At 38.1% G+C, this 17,825-nt stretch overlaps 1 protein-coding gene across 1 annotated transcript in view; it reads left to right on the plus strand.

The window, feature by feature from the left end:
- The window catches only part of LOC126194652 (muscle-specific protein 300 kDa), a 607,158-nt gene that overhangs the window by 281,121 nt on the left and 308,212 nt on the right, over nt 1-17,825 (plus strand). Inside the window, exons 39-42 of the mRNA XM_049932837.1 lie at nt 1,618-1,782; nt 1,880-2,039; nt 3,005-3,293; nt 8,757-8,963. Of these exons, the coding sequence (XP_049788794.1) occupies nt 1,618-1,782; nt 1,880-2,039; nt 3,005-3,293; nt 8,757-8,963 (821 nt within the window). The remainder of the gene's footprint in view (nt 1-1,617; nt 1,783-1,879; nt 2,040-3,004; nt 3,294-8,756; nt 8,964-17,825) is intronic.

Raw genomic sequence — 17,825 nt, forward strand, 5'->3', positions numbered from 1 at the left:
CCAAGTGTGAGGACCGAGCAGTACTCCAGTTTCTCCAGGCAAGGAAGTTACTGCCCATGGAGATTTGTGGGCAACTGACTGAGGTTTATGGTGAAGAGTGCACGTCCTTTCAGCACGTCTGCAAATGGTGCAGGGCTTTTGCTGAAGGTCGTATGGAAGTTCATGATGAAGAACGGAGTGGAAAACTGCCTGTTTCGGATGTGATTGTCCAGAAGATCAACAGTGAGCTGCTCAAAGATCGGAGGGCACTGTCCGTGAGCTTGTTGAACACATTCCTGAAGCTTCCCACAGCACAATTGAAAGAACTTTAACAGAAACGTTGGGTTATCACAAGGTATGTGCTCGCTGGGTCCCCCGGATGCTGACTGATGGACAGAAGGAGCAGCGCCTTGACTGTGCTTGCAAGTTTCTTCAACAATGTGAGGGGGAGGCAACAAGGAGAAGTTTTTGGACTCTATCGTCACAGGAGATGAAGCATGGTTGTTTCATTAGATCCCTGAAATGAAACAACTATCTCGTCAGTGGAGTCACTCCAGTTCACCACCGCCAAAGACATTCAAACAAACACAGTCAGCAGGAGAGGTTATGGCGACTGTGTTTTGGGATCGGAAGTGGGTACTTCTCATTGATTTCATGCAACCTGGGGTGACAATAAAATCAGACAGATATTGTGAAACATTGACCAAACTCCGGTGAGCAATCCAGAATTGCCAGGGAGGACGACTGATGGAGGGAGTAGTGCTTCTTCACAACAACGCTCGACCCCACGTTGCTCGTCAAACACTGAATCTTTTGAAGAAATTTGGGTGAACTGTTATGCCCCATCCCTCGTACAGCCTGGACTTATCTCCCAGTGATTATCGCCTTCTTCCCAAGCTAAAGGAACACTTAGGTGGCAAACTCTTCAAGTACAACGATGAAGTGTGATCAGAGGTCACATGCTTCCTCATGGGTTAGTGGGAGACTTCTTTGACTTAGGAATACAAAAACTGGAACACTGTCTTCAAAAGTGTGTTGAAAAAAATGGATACTGCTGAAAAATAGACAAAAGTGTAAGCTTTTCAATGATATATAAATTAATAACGATAAAAAAATAGGGGAACCTTTCTTTTGGTACAACTCTCATAATAATTAAAAAATTACTTTGAGTAATTTATAATTAACAGCATGTGACACATGATTATACCATTTTTCATATATTGCATTGTTGTGGGAAAACAAACAAGTAAAGTAAATTTTTATATTATACAGATACACAATATTTTCCTACTAGTTTGATTTTTTTACTTAAAGTTTTACTTCTGGTGTAGTTTCAATCCTTTTTTCCTATGTAATGTTGTTTGTCATGTGCTCGCTTGGCTAATAGACTGTGATTGAGTAAATCTGCGTCTCACAGCCTGTGTTTCACTTGGTGCCACACTAGGAATCCACACAGACTTGATGTTTTTTTGATGCTCAGTGATGTGACATTGCTAAAGGAGTTCACCATTTCTGTCTTTTTGTGGATCGTGCAGCTTCTGTTTGTTCATTACTTCTATACCATATCTGGTTTCACGTAATTTCCTTCACCCTCTTCTTTTATTCTTACCCTGTTTTCATAATGGTACTGATTTGCAGGACTTGCTGGATAATCTTGAGGACTGTGCACAGAAACACAGTCAGCTCAGCACGTTGTGCAAGGATTTCAGAGATTGGATAAGTTCCGAAAGAGATAGCGTACATAACTGTGATGATGTCAGTGGAGAAAAATCTGACATCAGCAAAAGACTGGCAGCGATTAAGGTAAAGTCTACTAAAATAAATGTGTCTTGGGCTGCACAGTTTTTCATAAGATATTCAGAAAAATTTAATGTTTAACGTTTTGTTTCATTTCTTCCAGGATCTTCGAGAAAATCGAAAGAAGGGAGAACATCAGCTATCACAGATTAGAGATCTTTGTACAGAAGTAAGCAAGAGTACTGCATCAAAAGGAATAACCATCCTAGAAAAAGAAGTTTCAGATTTGGAGTCCAGCCTGAAGCAGCATCTTGAAAACATAGGTATTTCAGGAATTTTAACACAGAGTATGAGCAACTAGCACACAACCAATATACACTTTTTTATCCTTTTTGACTGGATTAACATTCAATAGGTTGTCAAATACTTTCCTTACTATATAGGATTTATAAATACAGGATGATGCAGGATTATGTTACCACTGAAATGGAGTGAATATGTATCTACTGACAATGTAAAATATTCATATGTAGCGTAATAATTGGTGTATAGACGTTATGTATTTGAAAACTATGATCACTCATTACTTAAAAGATTTTTTTCGCTTCATGATCATAATGGAATTTTTTTGGTTTTGCTTCTTAACAAACCACCTTAATATCAGAATTCCTTCCACTACAACAGCTGTATGTCTATTCATTGCATATATTTATGACAAAAGAGAATTTAGCTAGTCCCGTTATTCACAAAAGGGGACGAAAGTTAAAAACTGTGTTGTCTGTTCTCATAATTTTTGAGACACATCTTTTTAAGAAAAGAAAGAAGAGTTAGTTAAAGGAAAATGTCTGGAATCAGAATTGGAACTTTATTGTCTCACAACATAAAAGTTAAATCAGTGATTTATTGTATGAGAGACTTGTCAGCAGTAAATCACACTAAATTTTAGTTTTATGGTACTTTGGAGTTATATAATGTAACTTCAATACATCATTTAATATCACACATTACATGAAAACTGAATCATTATTAAAATAGTTCTTTGTGGGTTTGTGTATTTTAGTGACAGACAAATAATGTATCACTATAGTGGAGAAACCTCTGGTGTTGGTGATTTACTTTCTTTTTAGTTCTTTATTATTAGATTATTATTGTTGTTGTTGGAAGGGTGGTCAGGCATAAGATCATACTGATTCATGATAATACAGTTGGTATATTAGCTTGCATGTAGATGGATAGTAAAATACAATTCACATTTTTTCTACATCTGTTCACTAATCTTGTGTTGCAGATGGCATAGAAGTTAAATTAGATGCTGCTCTAAAACAATGGCTTGAGTTTGAAGAGCAGCTTGATAAGCATACAAAGTGGTTCCGTACAACAGAGGCAATATTCAGAGACCAACAGCTGCAGGCATCATTGGCAGAGAAAGAGGAACAGCTGAAGAGTTACCGTGAGAAACGTGACCTCATCACTTCCAAGGAGCATGAAATTGATGAATTCGTTGATCGATCCCATGGACTGCTCCACTGGAGTGGTGCCGACCGAATTAAACCTTTGATATCACAAATAAGTAACAGGTACTTTCATGACATGTTTACTTTTAAAATTGTGTTACATTTATTTCTCCACGCAGTTTTCGATTTTTTCATATTTTGACACAGTTTTTAAGCTTCTTGTTACCTTTATTTGGTATTACTTTTTTCAAAGACATTTTGTCTGTGCATTAATGAATACAGATTTCTTATCTTACTTCTTAACAAGCATTTAAAATTATGACAGAATTGCTTATCTATACTTACCTTCAGGAGCTGACGTATGAGAACTGCTAATAGACCAGTACAAAAATTCACAACACTATCCTCACTTTCCAGACTAATAATTCCTGCCTCATGAAGAAGAGAGGGGTGAGTTGTGGAAAACTAAAGAGGAGCAAGTTGCTCATACCCAGAATAAGAGGGACCCACCTATTTTGAGGTCAAATGGAGACAAAGATCTTAATCTTCCCTCATTCTCAAAACAAACTGATCCCTCTCTCCCTGAATCTCAGTAGCCTGCTCTTCCTTTTTAACCTTCCACGACCCAAACCCCTCTCCTCCTCAAGAAAGGAACAATCAGTTCCAAAAGCTAGGATAGCTTGTTTCACTTTTGTGCAAGACAGCAGTACTGATATTTTATCTCTTGAAAGTGAATACTGGCAGCAATTCTGCATCATAATTTTAGTTTTCTCAAGTGAATTTTCCTCTTGATACAATTCTTACTGAGAGTATCATTTTACTCAGTTTGTAAGTGATTTATTGAGGTTGTCGTTTCAGGTTTAGATCTGCCATTAGGTAAAGGAAAACATATTAATAGTCCATATTTTTATTATTTCATGTTTACCTTCATAATGAATAATTTAGAACTTACAAATTAGATTAATAACCATTATTTTCCATGTTTTTGCAGTTACTTTTTCCTGCATTGCACATATTACACAAAAATGTTTGCATTGTAGTTTGTCAACATTATTCATACAGTAAACTGGACTCTGCTGCATCAATCAAGTATTCTGGGTCCCAAATAACTAAACATTTTAAGAAAAATGTACATAGAAGCCTCTGAGGAAGGATCTCCGTTGACTGGAGCTCATCCAGGTTCAATTGGCTTAGGAAAATTCATTGTAAAACACAGCCAGTGGAAGAGAGAAGCCAAATATCACATAATGGTTACATGTGCTTTGAATGAAGAAATACTATGCCTTTACTTTAAGAGTTAGTCGTGGAGGGTGAGCAGTAAATGAGTACAGGCAAGATTACAATCACAGCTCACAAGCACATTTCCAGGATTCTCTGGAATACAGTAGTCAGTGTGTTGCCGATTAATCGAGACTCATTTCGGGTTTTGATGTGATACCTAATGCTAGAAAACTTGCCATTAGACTGGAAATGGAAAAAATGCTGTAGCCAAAGACACATATGGTCATGCCTGTCTAAGAAAGAGCAAGTGAAGAAATGACCATACAGGATAAAATAACTACAATTGGATCAAATTCTCTTGGATTTGATTTAAAGTTTGCAAACTTAGATGACAAGAGTAATGATTGAATTCAAAGGAACTGATGCTAGAAAATGGCCTCCATTACACCCAAAAATGTAGTTCAATGGTGAAAAAAAAAATTAGATAATACATGGTACAGTCACATTAATGGTACCACCGCCTACGTTCAAAGTAAGTGTGCAGTGACCACTCACAGGTAGCAGATGGCAGGTCTAGCAGTGGAGGGCATATAAAGTGTGTCATGAGGACATGAAAACCAGTGCAGTCAGTGTTGTAACGCGGAAACAGAGTCGTTTATCTGACGTCGGAAAGGGCATGATCATTGGCTTTCAGACCAAGGGTGGAAGTGTTTCTGAAATGGCTAAGTTTAGGAACTGTTCACTTGCCACCACAGTTGAAGTATACCTTGTGTGGCAAAATGGCACTATCCAAAACCGGCACCAAGACAACCCTGAGCCCTAGATGACAGGGGTGAGCAATGGCTGCTGAGATGTGTACGGTTGAATAGACATGCAATTGTTGAGCAACTGACCACCTGGATTAACCAAGGGGCCACCAATACTGTCTTCTCAGTGTCATTTCAGTGAATATTGCAGTGTACGGTCTTCCACAGCAGATGCCTGGTTCGTGCACGCATGCTGATTGCTGTTCATCAGCACCAAGGGCTAGAATTTGCATACCAGTACTGCAAGAGGAAGTCCACTGAGTGACAACAGGTGGCCTTTTCAGATGAATCACATTTTATGCTCCACTGGACAGATGACTGTTGGCTTGTACAGCATGAAATGTCTGAAAGCAAACATGCTGCAACCAGGAGGGAGTGTTATGGTCTGGGGAATGTTTTTGTGGTATTCCCTGGGTCATCTCATCATTCTGGAAGGCATAGTGTATCAACAAAAGTGTGGATCTATCCTTGGTCAACCCCTAAATGTAGTTTGTTTTTCATCGGCATGATGGCATTTTGCAGGAGGATTATGCAATATGTCACACGGCTTGCAGTATACATGCATGGTTTGAAGAGCACCAAGATAATTTTACCATACTCCCTTGCCTGGATTTAAACCCAGTTGGCAATCTGTGGGTCCACCTCGATCAGGCTGTTCATGCCATGGATTCTCATATGAGAAACCTAGTGCAGATGGCCACAGCATTGAAGTTGGCATGGCTCCACATCCCTGTCAGTACCTACCAGAACCTCATTCACTATCTTCTCGTGCTGCAAATATTGGTTATTCAGGCTTTTGACAGTTGGTCACTGTAATGTGACTAGACAGTGTACTTTCATATTTGGGGATGAGCGTATCTTGTAGTATTGTGGTGCACTCACCACTCTGACATCAGTTGGATCAGTCATTAGATGAGAATTATCACCAAGAAAAAAATATCATTAGATCTGTAGCCATCAAGGAGCAGGGGTTACTGAACAAGATTGAAGACTGGAGAAGAGAATTCCAGTGCTTGACGCGTATATGGTATAAGGCCAGAAAACTAGGAACAACAGGAACAATATTATAACAAGATCATCAGACATCTGAAAAGGTGCACCAATGAATGTTCTTCTACACTGAAACAGAATGTCTGTAATGTCTGTCTGTATATATGGTTGCAGGACAAGGAAAAATAAAGTTAGTTCTCTATTTTTTCAAATTGGATAAAATTTTTACTGTGGACTGTGTGATTGTCCTGAGGCAAATATACATTCTGCGTGAGGGCCATGAAGACAAGATAAGAGAAATTAGGGCTTGTACAAAAGCATATAGGCAGTCATTTTTCCCTGGCTTTATTTGCAAGTGGAGAAGGAAAGGGACTGACTAGTAGTGGTACAAGGTATCATCCGCCACACCATATGGTGGCTTGTGGAGTACATGTCTATATGTAGCTGTTTATTAGACAACCAAGAATAGCTTCAAAATCAGTATTGTCCCACCGAAAGAGCAAGTAACATTTTGGAACTGACAGTGTTAAAGATTCTGCCTAACTGGAAGTCAGCAGGTCCCGACAGGATATGAAACTGCTTGTGAGGAAGATTCAAGTCAAGTGCCTAAGTCAAAAACTGACTGACCTTATTAATTATGCGCTTAAGAATCCAAGAATGGAACCTCGTTTACGGACACAAGACATCATATACCCGATCCTGAAAAACCCGCAAACCAACAAGAGCTTGTAGCTAACCATTACATAATGTATGTGCTAACTAGATAATTACATCAAGACTGTCACTATAATATTGGGAGACTTAGTGGAAAAATGTCACTGCCAAACACAGAAGTCACCAACATAGCAGACCACATTTCCAAGGCAAATGGATGGAAGAGCTATTGTGGATATAAATAAGAAACACAAAAGTCGATTAGTCAGTCCCAAAGAAATTTCTTAGGGACAGAGTTAATTACCATTAAACCATTCTGTCTCTCAGGCAGACTATTGTACACCACTGCTCTTCAGCAAGGAAGAAACACTTAGTATTGACTTGTAAATAATAGATTTCAGCTACCAGTTGTCCTTTTTAAATTTTATTGGCAGATCTAGATATTAGCTAGAATGTAGTATTCAATGAACTGTGGACAAAGCCCAGCCAACAGACATTACATGCATTGATCAGAAATGATAGTGCACTGAGAATGGCTAGTTTCTAGCTGAAATCTATATCTGCCAATAAAATTTAAAAAGAATGACTGATAGCTGCTGAAATCTATTATTTACAAGTCAATATAATAGTCACTGAGTGCAACAGCCTTCTGAATGGTAGGCAACCAGTTAACGCATAGTATTGATAGCATAGCCAAAAAAGTGAATATATGAATGCCATAATCTTTGCATGGACATGTTAATGAATTAAAAGAAGTTAATTCACACACATCATAATACTTGACAACTTGCAGGATAGTTGTTCACACTTCCCTTAAGAGACCAAGCAGTTGTAACAAGGAACAAGTGCATCACAAAAGACCTGACATAGATTTTCTAGATAAAGCTATCTATAGCACATGCCTTATGAAGTAAAGTTGTGAACAGTAACAAGTGGATGGAGAAAATAAACAAACAACTGAAAAGATGTAACTGTGACAGGGACATTGACATATTATATATGTTTGTAGAATACCAATCATTTCAAATGTGAGTCGTTTCCCTCACGTTGCATGGATGTTTCAGGTATTTGAGCATGGCAAAGACAGTCTGGAGGTTGATGCAAAAAGCTATGAAACTTGCAATGACAAGAGGAGTCAGGAAATTCTTGGGGGGGGGGGGGGGGGGGAGGGAATAATAAAAGTGACAATATTGTGCCTTAGTTTTCAATAATTCAAACATTACTTTGCAATATGAAGTATTCCATTGTATGTAAAATTTTAATAAAAATCGACATAATAAAAATATTTATAATAATAATTTCTTCATTTTTCTATTGCAGATATTGCATTAAATCCACAGAATTTCATTTGCATGTTGTATATACTGTCCTTTAACTTTCAAATTAGAATCTCGAGAACTGCTGTTGTCCTTCTGATTCAATTTCGATTTTCTTATGTGTGTGTGTAAATGTTCTCACTAATTATCCACTGCTACAGTTCAATGTATGCAACATTAGTGTCCTACAAAGGATTTAGTTTCTGGTGCATGTAAAGTTTCTGACAAATTGAGTGACATTATTTTTTTATTGAAATGATTTTGTGTGGTTTTTAAGATTATTACATTTTTGCACTTTTAGCAATGAAAATTTCAAAAAATAGGACTGATGAATCATCTCTTTCCATATAGATGAATAAGTAGGTAATATGTATTTTTAAATTACCCAATTATTTATGAGGAATGAGGGAGTCATTAATTATAACTGTAAATTGGAATGGTCAGTGCATTTAACTCATTCATCCCAAATGAAAATACGATCCTGAATATTGGTTTTGTGGAAAAAATCAGTGTTAGACAGATTAGGGAAAAGTAACTATTATTTTGAAATGAGTAAATTTTAAATATGTAGTTTAACTGTCACTAATCTGTTATTTTAGGTACCAGTTACTCCATGTATTAAGCAAAGAAGTAATCAACCGGTGGCAGAGCCTGGTAGACGACCATCGAGCTTATGAAGAACGATTGGCTGAAACGGAGGCGTGGCTTTCTCCTTTGGAAGAGCAGCTGGAGGCCATGAAAGTTACACCTGGTGCACCAAGCAAGCTTGCTATGCTCCTCACTGAAAAGGAACAAGCTGCTCACAAGTTAGTTAAACAGCAATCTAGAATCTCACCATTGAAAATGAAATTTACGGAGTTAAAAGATATTTCCGTTTTTAGTGATACAAAGAATACAGCATTAACATTTCAGTAAGTGTCTGATGAAATTTGAAGTTCTGAAAAAAACTGTGTATATGCCCAACAAAACACTTCATACTCTTGTCTGCAGAAAATAAGTGCATTCTATTGTCTCCCTATTATTTATTCTTTCCAATGAGATCAATGCAGATTACAACATTTGGGCATTGGTTAGGAGCAGATTTGTGACAGATTTGTGTTCTTTATCCTTTTTATGCAATTTTCATAAATTTTACCAAAATTTTGACTTATTTAGTTTTATGTTTATTTTCCTCTATCCTTTCTGTTATTTGTTTTTTCAGTTTATTTTGTCTTCATCATTTTATTGTCTTTCTCAGTCCCGATCCAAAACCCATATTAAAACTATTGTAGATTAGATTAGTACTTGTTCCATAGATCATGAATACTACACTTCGTAATGATGTGGAACGTGTCAGGTCAATAAAAGGTGTCTATACAAGATATTACATTAGACAAAATATTACATGACACTCAATTTTTTTTTTCTTTCTTCTTTTTTTTATTTGATTGGGAAATTACCCACTTACTATATCCAAAAATTCATCTAATGAGTAGAAGGAGTTTCCATTAAGAAATTCTTTTAATTTCCTTTTAAATGCTATTAGGCAAGTGACCAAAGACTTTTGTGGCAGCATAATTAACCCCCTTCTGAGCAAAAGTTAGATTTAACCTTGAGTAGTGAAGATCATCCTTTCTCCTAGTGTTGTAGCCACGTACACTGCTATTACTTTTGAATTCGTTCGGATTGTTAATAACAAATTTCGTAAGTGAATATATACATATATTGTGAGGCTACAGTGAAGATTTTTAGCTCTTTAAATAAGTGTCTGCAGGATGATCTTGGATCAGCTCCAGCAATTATTCTGATTACACACTTTTGTGCAAACACTCTTTTACTCAATGATGAGTTACACCAGAATATGATGCCATACGAAAGCAGAGAATGAAAATAGGCGTGGTAAGCTAATTTACTCAGATGTATATCACCAAAATTTGCAATGACCCTAGTAGCATAAGTAGCTGAACTAAAATGTTTCAGCAGATCCTCAGTGTGTTTGTTTCCAGTTCAACCCCTCGTCAATGCATACATCTAGAAATTTTGAATATTCTACCTTAGCTACCGATTTCTGATCGAAGTCTATATTTATTAATGGGGTCATTCCATTTTCTGTGTGGAACTGTATATACTGTGTTTTGTCAAAGTTTAATGAGAGCCCATTTGCAGAGAACCACTTAATGATTTTCTGAAAAACATCATTTACAATTTCACCAGTTAATTCTTGTCTGTCGGGTGTGATAGCTATACTTGTATCATTGGTAAAAAGTACCAGCTTTGCATCTTTGTGAATATAGAATGGCAAGTCATTAATATATATTAAGAACGGCAGCGGACCCAAGACCGAACCTTGCGACACCCCATTCTTGATTGTTCCCCAGTTTGAGAAATCACCAGTTTTTTGCATATTATGTGAACTGTTTATTTCAACTTTCTGCACTCTTCCAGTTAGGTATGATTTAAACCATTTGAGCACTGTCCCATTCGTACCACAGTACTTGAGCTTATCTAGAAGTATTCCATGATTTACACAATCAAAAGCCTTTGATAGATCACAAAAAATCCCGACGGGTGACTTCCGGTTACTCAGAGCATTTAATATTTCATTAGTGAAAGTATATATAGCATTTTCCGTTAAGAAACCCTTCTGGAAACCAAACTGACATTTTGTTAAAACTTTATTTTTACAAAGGTCTGAAGCTACTCTACAATACATTACTTTTTCAACAATTTTGGATAAGGCAGTCAGAAGAGAGATTGGGCGGTAGTTGTTGACATCAGTCGTATCCCCTTTTTATGCAGTGGTTTAACAATGGCATACTTCAGTCTATCTGGGAAAATGCCCTGCTTCAGAGAGCTATTACATATGTGCCTAAGAATCCCACTTATTTCTTGGGAACAAGCTTTTATTATCCCGCTGGAAATGCCATCAATTCCATGTGAGCTTTTATTCTTGAGAGAGTTTATTATCTTCCTAATTTCAGAAGGAGAGGTCGGTGGAATTTCAATTGTATCAAATGGTGTGGGTAAGGCCTCTTCCATTAACTGCCTTTCTTCTTCTAATGAACATTTAGATCCTATTTTCTCTACAACATTTAAAAAACGATTATTCAAAATGTTTTCAACTTCCGGCTTGTTGTTTATCAAGTTTCCATTCACTTTGATGGTGATGCCGTCATCCTGTACTCTTGGTTGTCCTGTCTCCCTTGTAATAATATTCCAAATTGTTTTGATTTTGTTATCAGAGGTATTAATCTCAGACATGATGCACATGCTTCTGGACTTTTTAATAACCTTTCTTAATGTAGCGCAGTAGTTTTTATAATATTTGGCTGTTTACTACCCGAGTAGGAAAATTAATGACAAATGTCAAATTGAAAGAACCGAGCAAGACTTCCAGGTCATTCTTCCTATTACACTCTTTCAGTGAATCAACATTGAAGTCCCCACAAATAATAATTTGCTTTCCCCTATCTGACAGATAGCACAACAAGGCATCCAAGTTTTCCAGGAATAAATGAAAGTTTCCTGAAGGGGACCTATATACTGTTACAATTATAAAAGAGCCCTCCTTCAGGCACATGCTTCTATATGTTGCTTTAGACAACCCTTTTTTGTATCTAAGTCATTCTTCATATTTCTTTCAGAAATCAGTTGTTTTTAGATTGTTTGAGGATGTTGCGATAAGTCTGGTAAAAAAGCAATTAAAAATGTTTGTTTCGTAAAAACAGGGTCCTGTTATGATTCTGCTTTTTAGAATTAATCTATTAGGATTATTCCTTGGGAATCCCAAAAAACAGTGGCCATCACCTTACTAGCTGACAAAATGGTCTTTGCCGTCTTCAGTGCACTTTCACCAGCCTTTGTCCATTGTTTTGATTGTTGTTTAGACTGTGGTGTATAATGATAGATTCAGGTTTCATCAACAGTCACAAATTGGTGCAAAAGTATTGCAGATTGCTATTAAAGATCACCAACCATTGTGCTGAAATGTTATGCCAGCTGCGCTTTTGGTCAGCTATGAGTAATCGTCCCATCCACCTCACCCACAGCTTCTCCAAAGCCAATTCTCCATGCAGGATATTATGCTCTTGCCCAGTTGACATGCCTACAGTCTCAGCAAACCCAGAAATTATTATTTGGTAGTCTTGCATTACCGTATTATTGATTTTGTCAATGGTTTCCTGTGTGGTGACCTGAATTGGATGGCTGGAATGCACTTCAACTTCGTGCTTGTTGGATCACATTTAAATTTATTAATCTATAAGTAAATGGTGTTCGATGATGGTGTAGAGTCTTTTTGAATATCGTCCAATTCTATTTTGATTTATGTAGCCAGCTGACACACTGAGCAATTCAGACGGCTCTCAACAATGAACTACTTTATGTGATCCTTGGAATAATCAAACTTACTATGGCTTTATATTTAGTAATGTGCAGAATGATATTTAACCAATGTTGTATTGCATTGTATTTTTATTAGTCCTGTTATTACAAAAGCAGCTTATACCATGACAGTGAACAAAGTCAACTTATGTGTGTACAAGTGAAAGTGGTTTCTATGCATACATATTTAAAATTACACATAATACACTTTATAAATTCAAATATTTATATAGTACACTTCATACATATAAATATTCTTCAGTGAAGTGAAAGCAGTGATGCTGTAAATATTACTTTAAAAATTTTGACATCAGTACTTGCTTTTATGTTTTTTGGACGTTTGTTATAGAGTTAAAATTTTGGTGTGGAAAGTATCACTTTGTCAAAGAGATGTCTTAATTTTGATCTTATGTATGTTGTTTGTTTTGTCTTGTAAAGTGATCAGGACTGTCAAAGCTTTTTAATCTACTTTTCTTACCACTTAAATTTATTTTAAAGAATATAAGAGACCCTAAACAGAGCTTTACCTAAGTCTCTAGGTTTACATCCAAAACATGATTCTAATGGCCACTTTTTGCAGTTTACATGTTCTGATAATAGATTTAGAATTCTCCCAAAATGCGACACTATATAACATGAGAATGAAAGTAAGCATGATAAGCACTATTTACTGTTTCCTCACTACAGCAGGATTTTAGTAAGCAACAAAGGCAGCACGTTATGCTTAATTTTGTGTTATGTATGCTTATTCCAATTTTGTTCTGTAGCCATAATCATAAGAATTTAATTTCTGTACTGTTACCAACTGGTTCATTGTTGATAAAGATAAATGGGACATACACTATGTGATCAAAAGAATCTGGACACCCCCAAAAACATTTTTTCGTATTAAGTGCATTGTGCTGCCACCTACTGCCAGGTACTCCACATCAGTGACCTCAGTGGTCATTAGACATTGTGAGAGAGCAGAATGGGGCACTCCGTGGAACTCACGGACTTCTAACGTGGTCAGGCGATTGGGTGTCACTTGTGTCATACGTCTGTATGCAGGATTTCCACACTCATAAACATCCCTAGGTCCACTGTTTCCGATGTGATATTGAAGTGGAAACATAAAGGGACACGTACAGCACAAAAGCGTACAGGCCGACCTCATCTGTTGACCGACAGAGACTGCCGACAGTTGAAGAGCATCATAATGTGTAATAGGCAAACATCTATCCAGACCATCACTCAGGAATTCCAAACTGCATCAGGATCCACTGCAAGTACTATGACAGTTAGGCGGGAGGTGAGAAAACTTGGATTTCATGGCCGAGTGGCTGCTCATAAGCCACACATCATGCCGGTAAATGCCAAATGACACCTCACTTGGTGTAAGGACAGTAAACATTGGATGACTGAACTGTGGAAAAACGTTGTGTGGAGTGACAAATCATGGTACGCAATGTGGCGATCCAATGGCAGGGTGTGGGTATGGTGAATGCCTGGTGAATGTCATCTGCTAGCATGTGTAGTGCCAAAGTAAAATTCGGAGGCGATGGTGTTGTGGTGTGGTAATGTTTTTCTTGAAAGCCCCCTTGTTGTTTTTGCATGACACTATCACAACACAGGCCTACATTGATGTTTTAAGCACCTTCTTGCTTCCCACTGTTGAAGAGCAATTTGGGGATGGCGATTGCATCTTTCAACACGATCAAGCACCTCTTCATATTGCATGGCCTGTGGCAGAGTGGTTACAGAACCATAACATTCCTGTAATGGACTGGCCTTCACAGAGTCCTGACCTGAAACATACAGAACAACTTTGGGATGTTTTGGAAGGCCGACTTCGTGCCAGGCTTCAGTGGCCAACATCGATACCTCTCCTCAGTGCAGTACTCAGTGAAGAATGGGCTGCCATTCCCCAAGAAACCTTCCAGCACCTGATTGAACATGTGCCTGCTAGAGTGGAAGCTGTCATCAAGGCTAAGGGTGACCCAACACCATATTGAATTCCAGCATTACCAATGGAGGGCACCACAAACTTGTAAGTCATTTTCAGCCAAGTGTCCAGATACTTTTGATCACATAGTGTACGTATCCTTGTTCAGAGGATTGTGAAATTTTTGGGCACTAGTTTTTTTGCTATATATTACAAGCTGATTATGTTGTGTGCAGTTGCTAAGTTGTTTTGTGACAGTTTTCACTGAATGCTGTAGTTCTTCCTTATTTTCTGCTTTTAATAGAACTGTTACATCCTGTGCAAATGTGACCATTTTATATGCATCCACATTTAAACCTAGATTGTTAATGTACAAAAGGAACAGAAGTTGTCCCATTTCTGATCCATGGGGTACAACATATTTCATTAGTTATACCTTGATAAGTGTTCAGAAATAGTTTTAAGGTTGATATTTGTTGTGACTCGCCGATCTTTCAACGTGCCGCCGCGCAGTTACGTGCGTCCTCTACATGCGGCGCTGTCTGCCAGCAATGCAGCAGCCGCACCACCTAAGCGGCCAGCCAGCCAGTGGCCGCTAGACTTGGGCTCAGTGCTGATTTGACTGTTACCGTGTACACATGTCTTGCTTTGTCTACTTGCTCTGTGACTTACATGTATTGTGTCGTTTTTGAAATATATGTGTTCATCTTGACGTTATAACAATTGGCGATGAGGATGGGATCCTGCATCTTTATCCTTTGCTGAAATGTGTTCACTTTGCCCGTATATTTTCAAAAATGACACAATACATGTAAGTCACAGAGCAAGTAGACAAAGCAAGACATGTGTACACATTAACAGTCAATTCAGCACTGAGCCCAAGTCTAGTGGCCGCTGGCTGGCTGGCTGCTTAGGTGGCGCGGCTGCTGCATCACAGGCAGACAGCGCCGCATGTAGAGGACATGCGTAACTGCGTGGCGTCACTTTGAAAGATTGGCGTGTCACAACAATATTAGAGTGTGAGATGCTCATCACTTGCTTATGATTGCTCAGGAAGGAACTGATCCAACTGGTGGTTGGTTGGTTGAAGGTTAAGGTACTAAACGGCAAGGTCATAAGTCCCTGATTCAGCTGCTGGACAGATTTCAAATACCATACGTTTCATGGTGTGACAGCAGAATCTTACGGTCCATCACATGAAACACTTTTGATAGGTCAACAAATACTCCTGTGTCTTGTCCATCAGTCTTAGTATTCAATTCATTGCACTCATAAATGACAATCACAAGTGGTTTTTTTTTATTTTTTTTTTATTTTTATTTATTTATTTATCAGTCTGCTGACTGGTTTGATGTGGCCCGCCACGAATTCCTTTCCTGTGCTAACCTCTTCATCTCAGAGTAGCACTTGCAACCTACATCCTCAATTATTTGCTGGACGTATTCCAGTCTCTGTCTTCCTCTACAGTTTTTGTCCTCTACAGCTCCCTCTAGTACCATGGAAGTCATTCCCTCATGTCTTAGCAGATGTCCTATCATCCTGTCCCTTCTCCTTATCAGTGTTTTCCACATATTCCTTTCCTCTCCGATTCTGCATAGATCCTCCTCATTCCTTACCTTATCAGTCCACCTAATTTTCAACATTCGTCTATAGCACCACATCTCAAATGCTTCGATTCTCTTCTGTTCCGGTTTTCCCACAGTCCATGTTTCACTACCATACAATGCTGTACTCCAGACGTACATCCTCAGAAATTTCTTCCTCAAATTAAGGCCGGTATTTGATATTAGTAGACTTCTCTTGGCCAGAAATGCCTTTTTTGCCATAGCGAGTCTGCTTTTGATGTCCTCCTTGCTCCGTCCGTCATTGGTTATTTTACTGCCTAGGTAGCAGAATTCCTTAACTTCATTGACTTCCTGACCATCAATCCTGATGTTAAGTTTCTCGCTGTTCTCATTTCTACTACTTCTCATTACCTTCGTCTTTCTCCGATTTACTCTCAAACCATACTGTGTACTCATTAGACTGTTCATTCCGTTCAGCAGATCATTTAATTCTTCTTCACTTTCACTCAGGATAGCAACGTCATCAGCGAATCGTATCATTGATATCCTTTCACCTTGTATTTTAATTCCACTCCTGAACCTTTTTTTTTTATTTCCTTCATTGCTTCCTCGATGTACAGATTGAAGAGTAGGGGCAAAAGGCTACAGCCTTGTCTTACACCCTTCTTAATACGAGCACTTCATTCTTGATCGTCCACTATTATTCTTCCCTCTTGGTTGTTGTACATATTGTATATGACCCGTCTCTCTCTATAGCTTACCCCTACTTTTTTCAGAATCTCGAACAGCTTGCACCATTTTATATTGTCGAACGCTTTTTCCAGGTCGACAAATCCTATGAAAGTGTCTTGATTTTTCTTTAGCCTTGCAGAATTGCCTCTCTCGTCCCTTTACTTTTCCTAAAGCCAAACTGATCGTCACCTAGTGCATTCTAATTTTTCTTTTCCATTCTTCTGTATATTATTCTTGTAAGCAGCTTCGATGCATGAGCTGTTAAGCTGATTGTGCGATAATTCTCGCACTTGTCAGCTCTTGCCGTCTTCGGAATTGTGTGGATGATGCTTTTCCGAAAGTCAGATGGTATGTTGCCAGACTCATATATTCTACACACCAAAGTGAATAGTCGTTTTGTTGCCACTTCCCCCAATGATTTTAGAAATTCTGATGGAATGTTATCTGTCCCTTCTGCCTTATTTAACTGTAAGCCCTCCAAAGCTGTTTTAAATTCCGATTCTAATACTGGATCCCCTATCTCTTCTAAATCGACTCCTGTTTCTTCTTCTATCACATCAGACAAATCTTCACCCTCATAGAGGCTTTCAATGTATTCTTTCCACCTATCTGCTCTCTCCTCTACATTTAACAGTGGAATTCCCGTTGCACTCTTAATGTTACCACCGTTGCTTTTAATGTCACCAAAGGTTGTTTTGACTTTCCTGTATGCTGAGTCTGTCCTTCCGAAAATCATATCTTTTTCGATGTCTTCACATTTTTCATGCAGCCATTTCGTCTTAGCTTCCCTGCACTTCCTATTTATTTCATTCCTCAGCGACTTGTATTTTTGTATTCCTGATTTTCCCGGAACATGTTTGTACTTCCTCCTTTCATCAATCAACTGAAGTATTTCTTCTGTTACCCATGGTTTCTTCGGAGCTATCTTCTTTGTACCTATGTTTTCCTTCCCAACTTCTGTGATGGCCCTTTTTAGCGATGTCCGTTCCTCTTCAACTGTACTGCCTACTGCGCTATTCCTTATTGCTGTATCTATAGCGTTAGAGAACTTCAAACGTATCTCGTCATTCCTTAGTACTTCCGTA

Source organism: Schistocerca nitens, chromosome 7, assembly GCF_023898315.1.
Source record: "Schistocerca nitens isolate TAMUIC-IGC-003100 chromosome 7, iqSchNite1.1, whole genome shotgun sequence".
Classification (NCBI taxonomy): Eukaryota; Metazoa; Arthropoda; class Insecta; order Orthoptera; family Acrididae; genus Schistocerca; species Schistocerca nitens.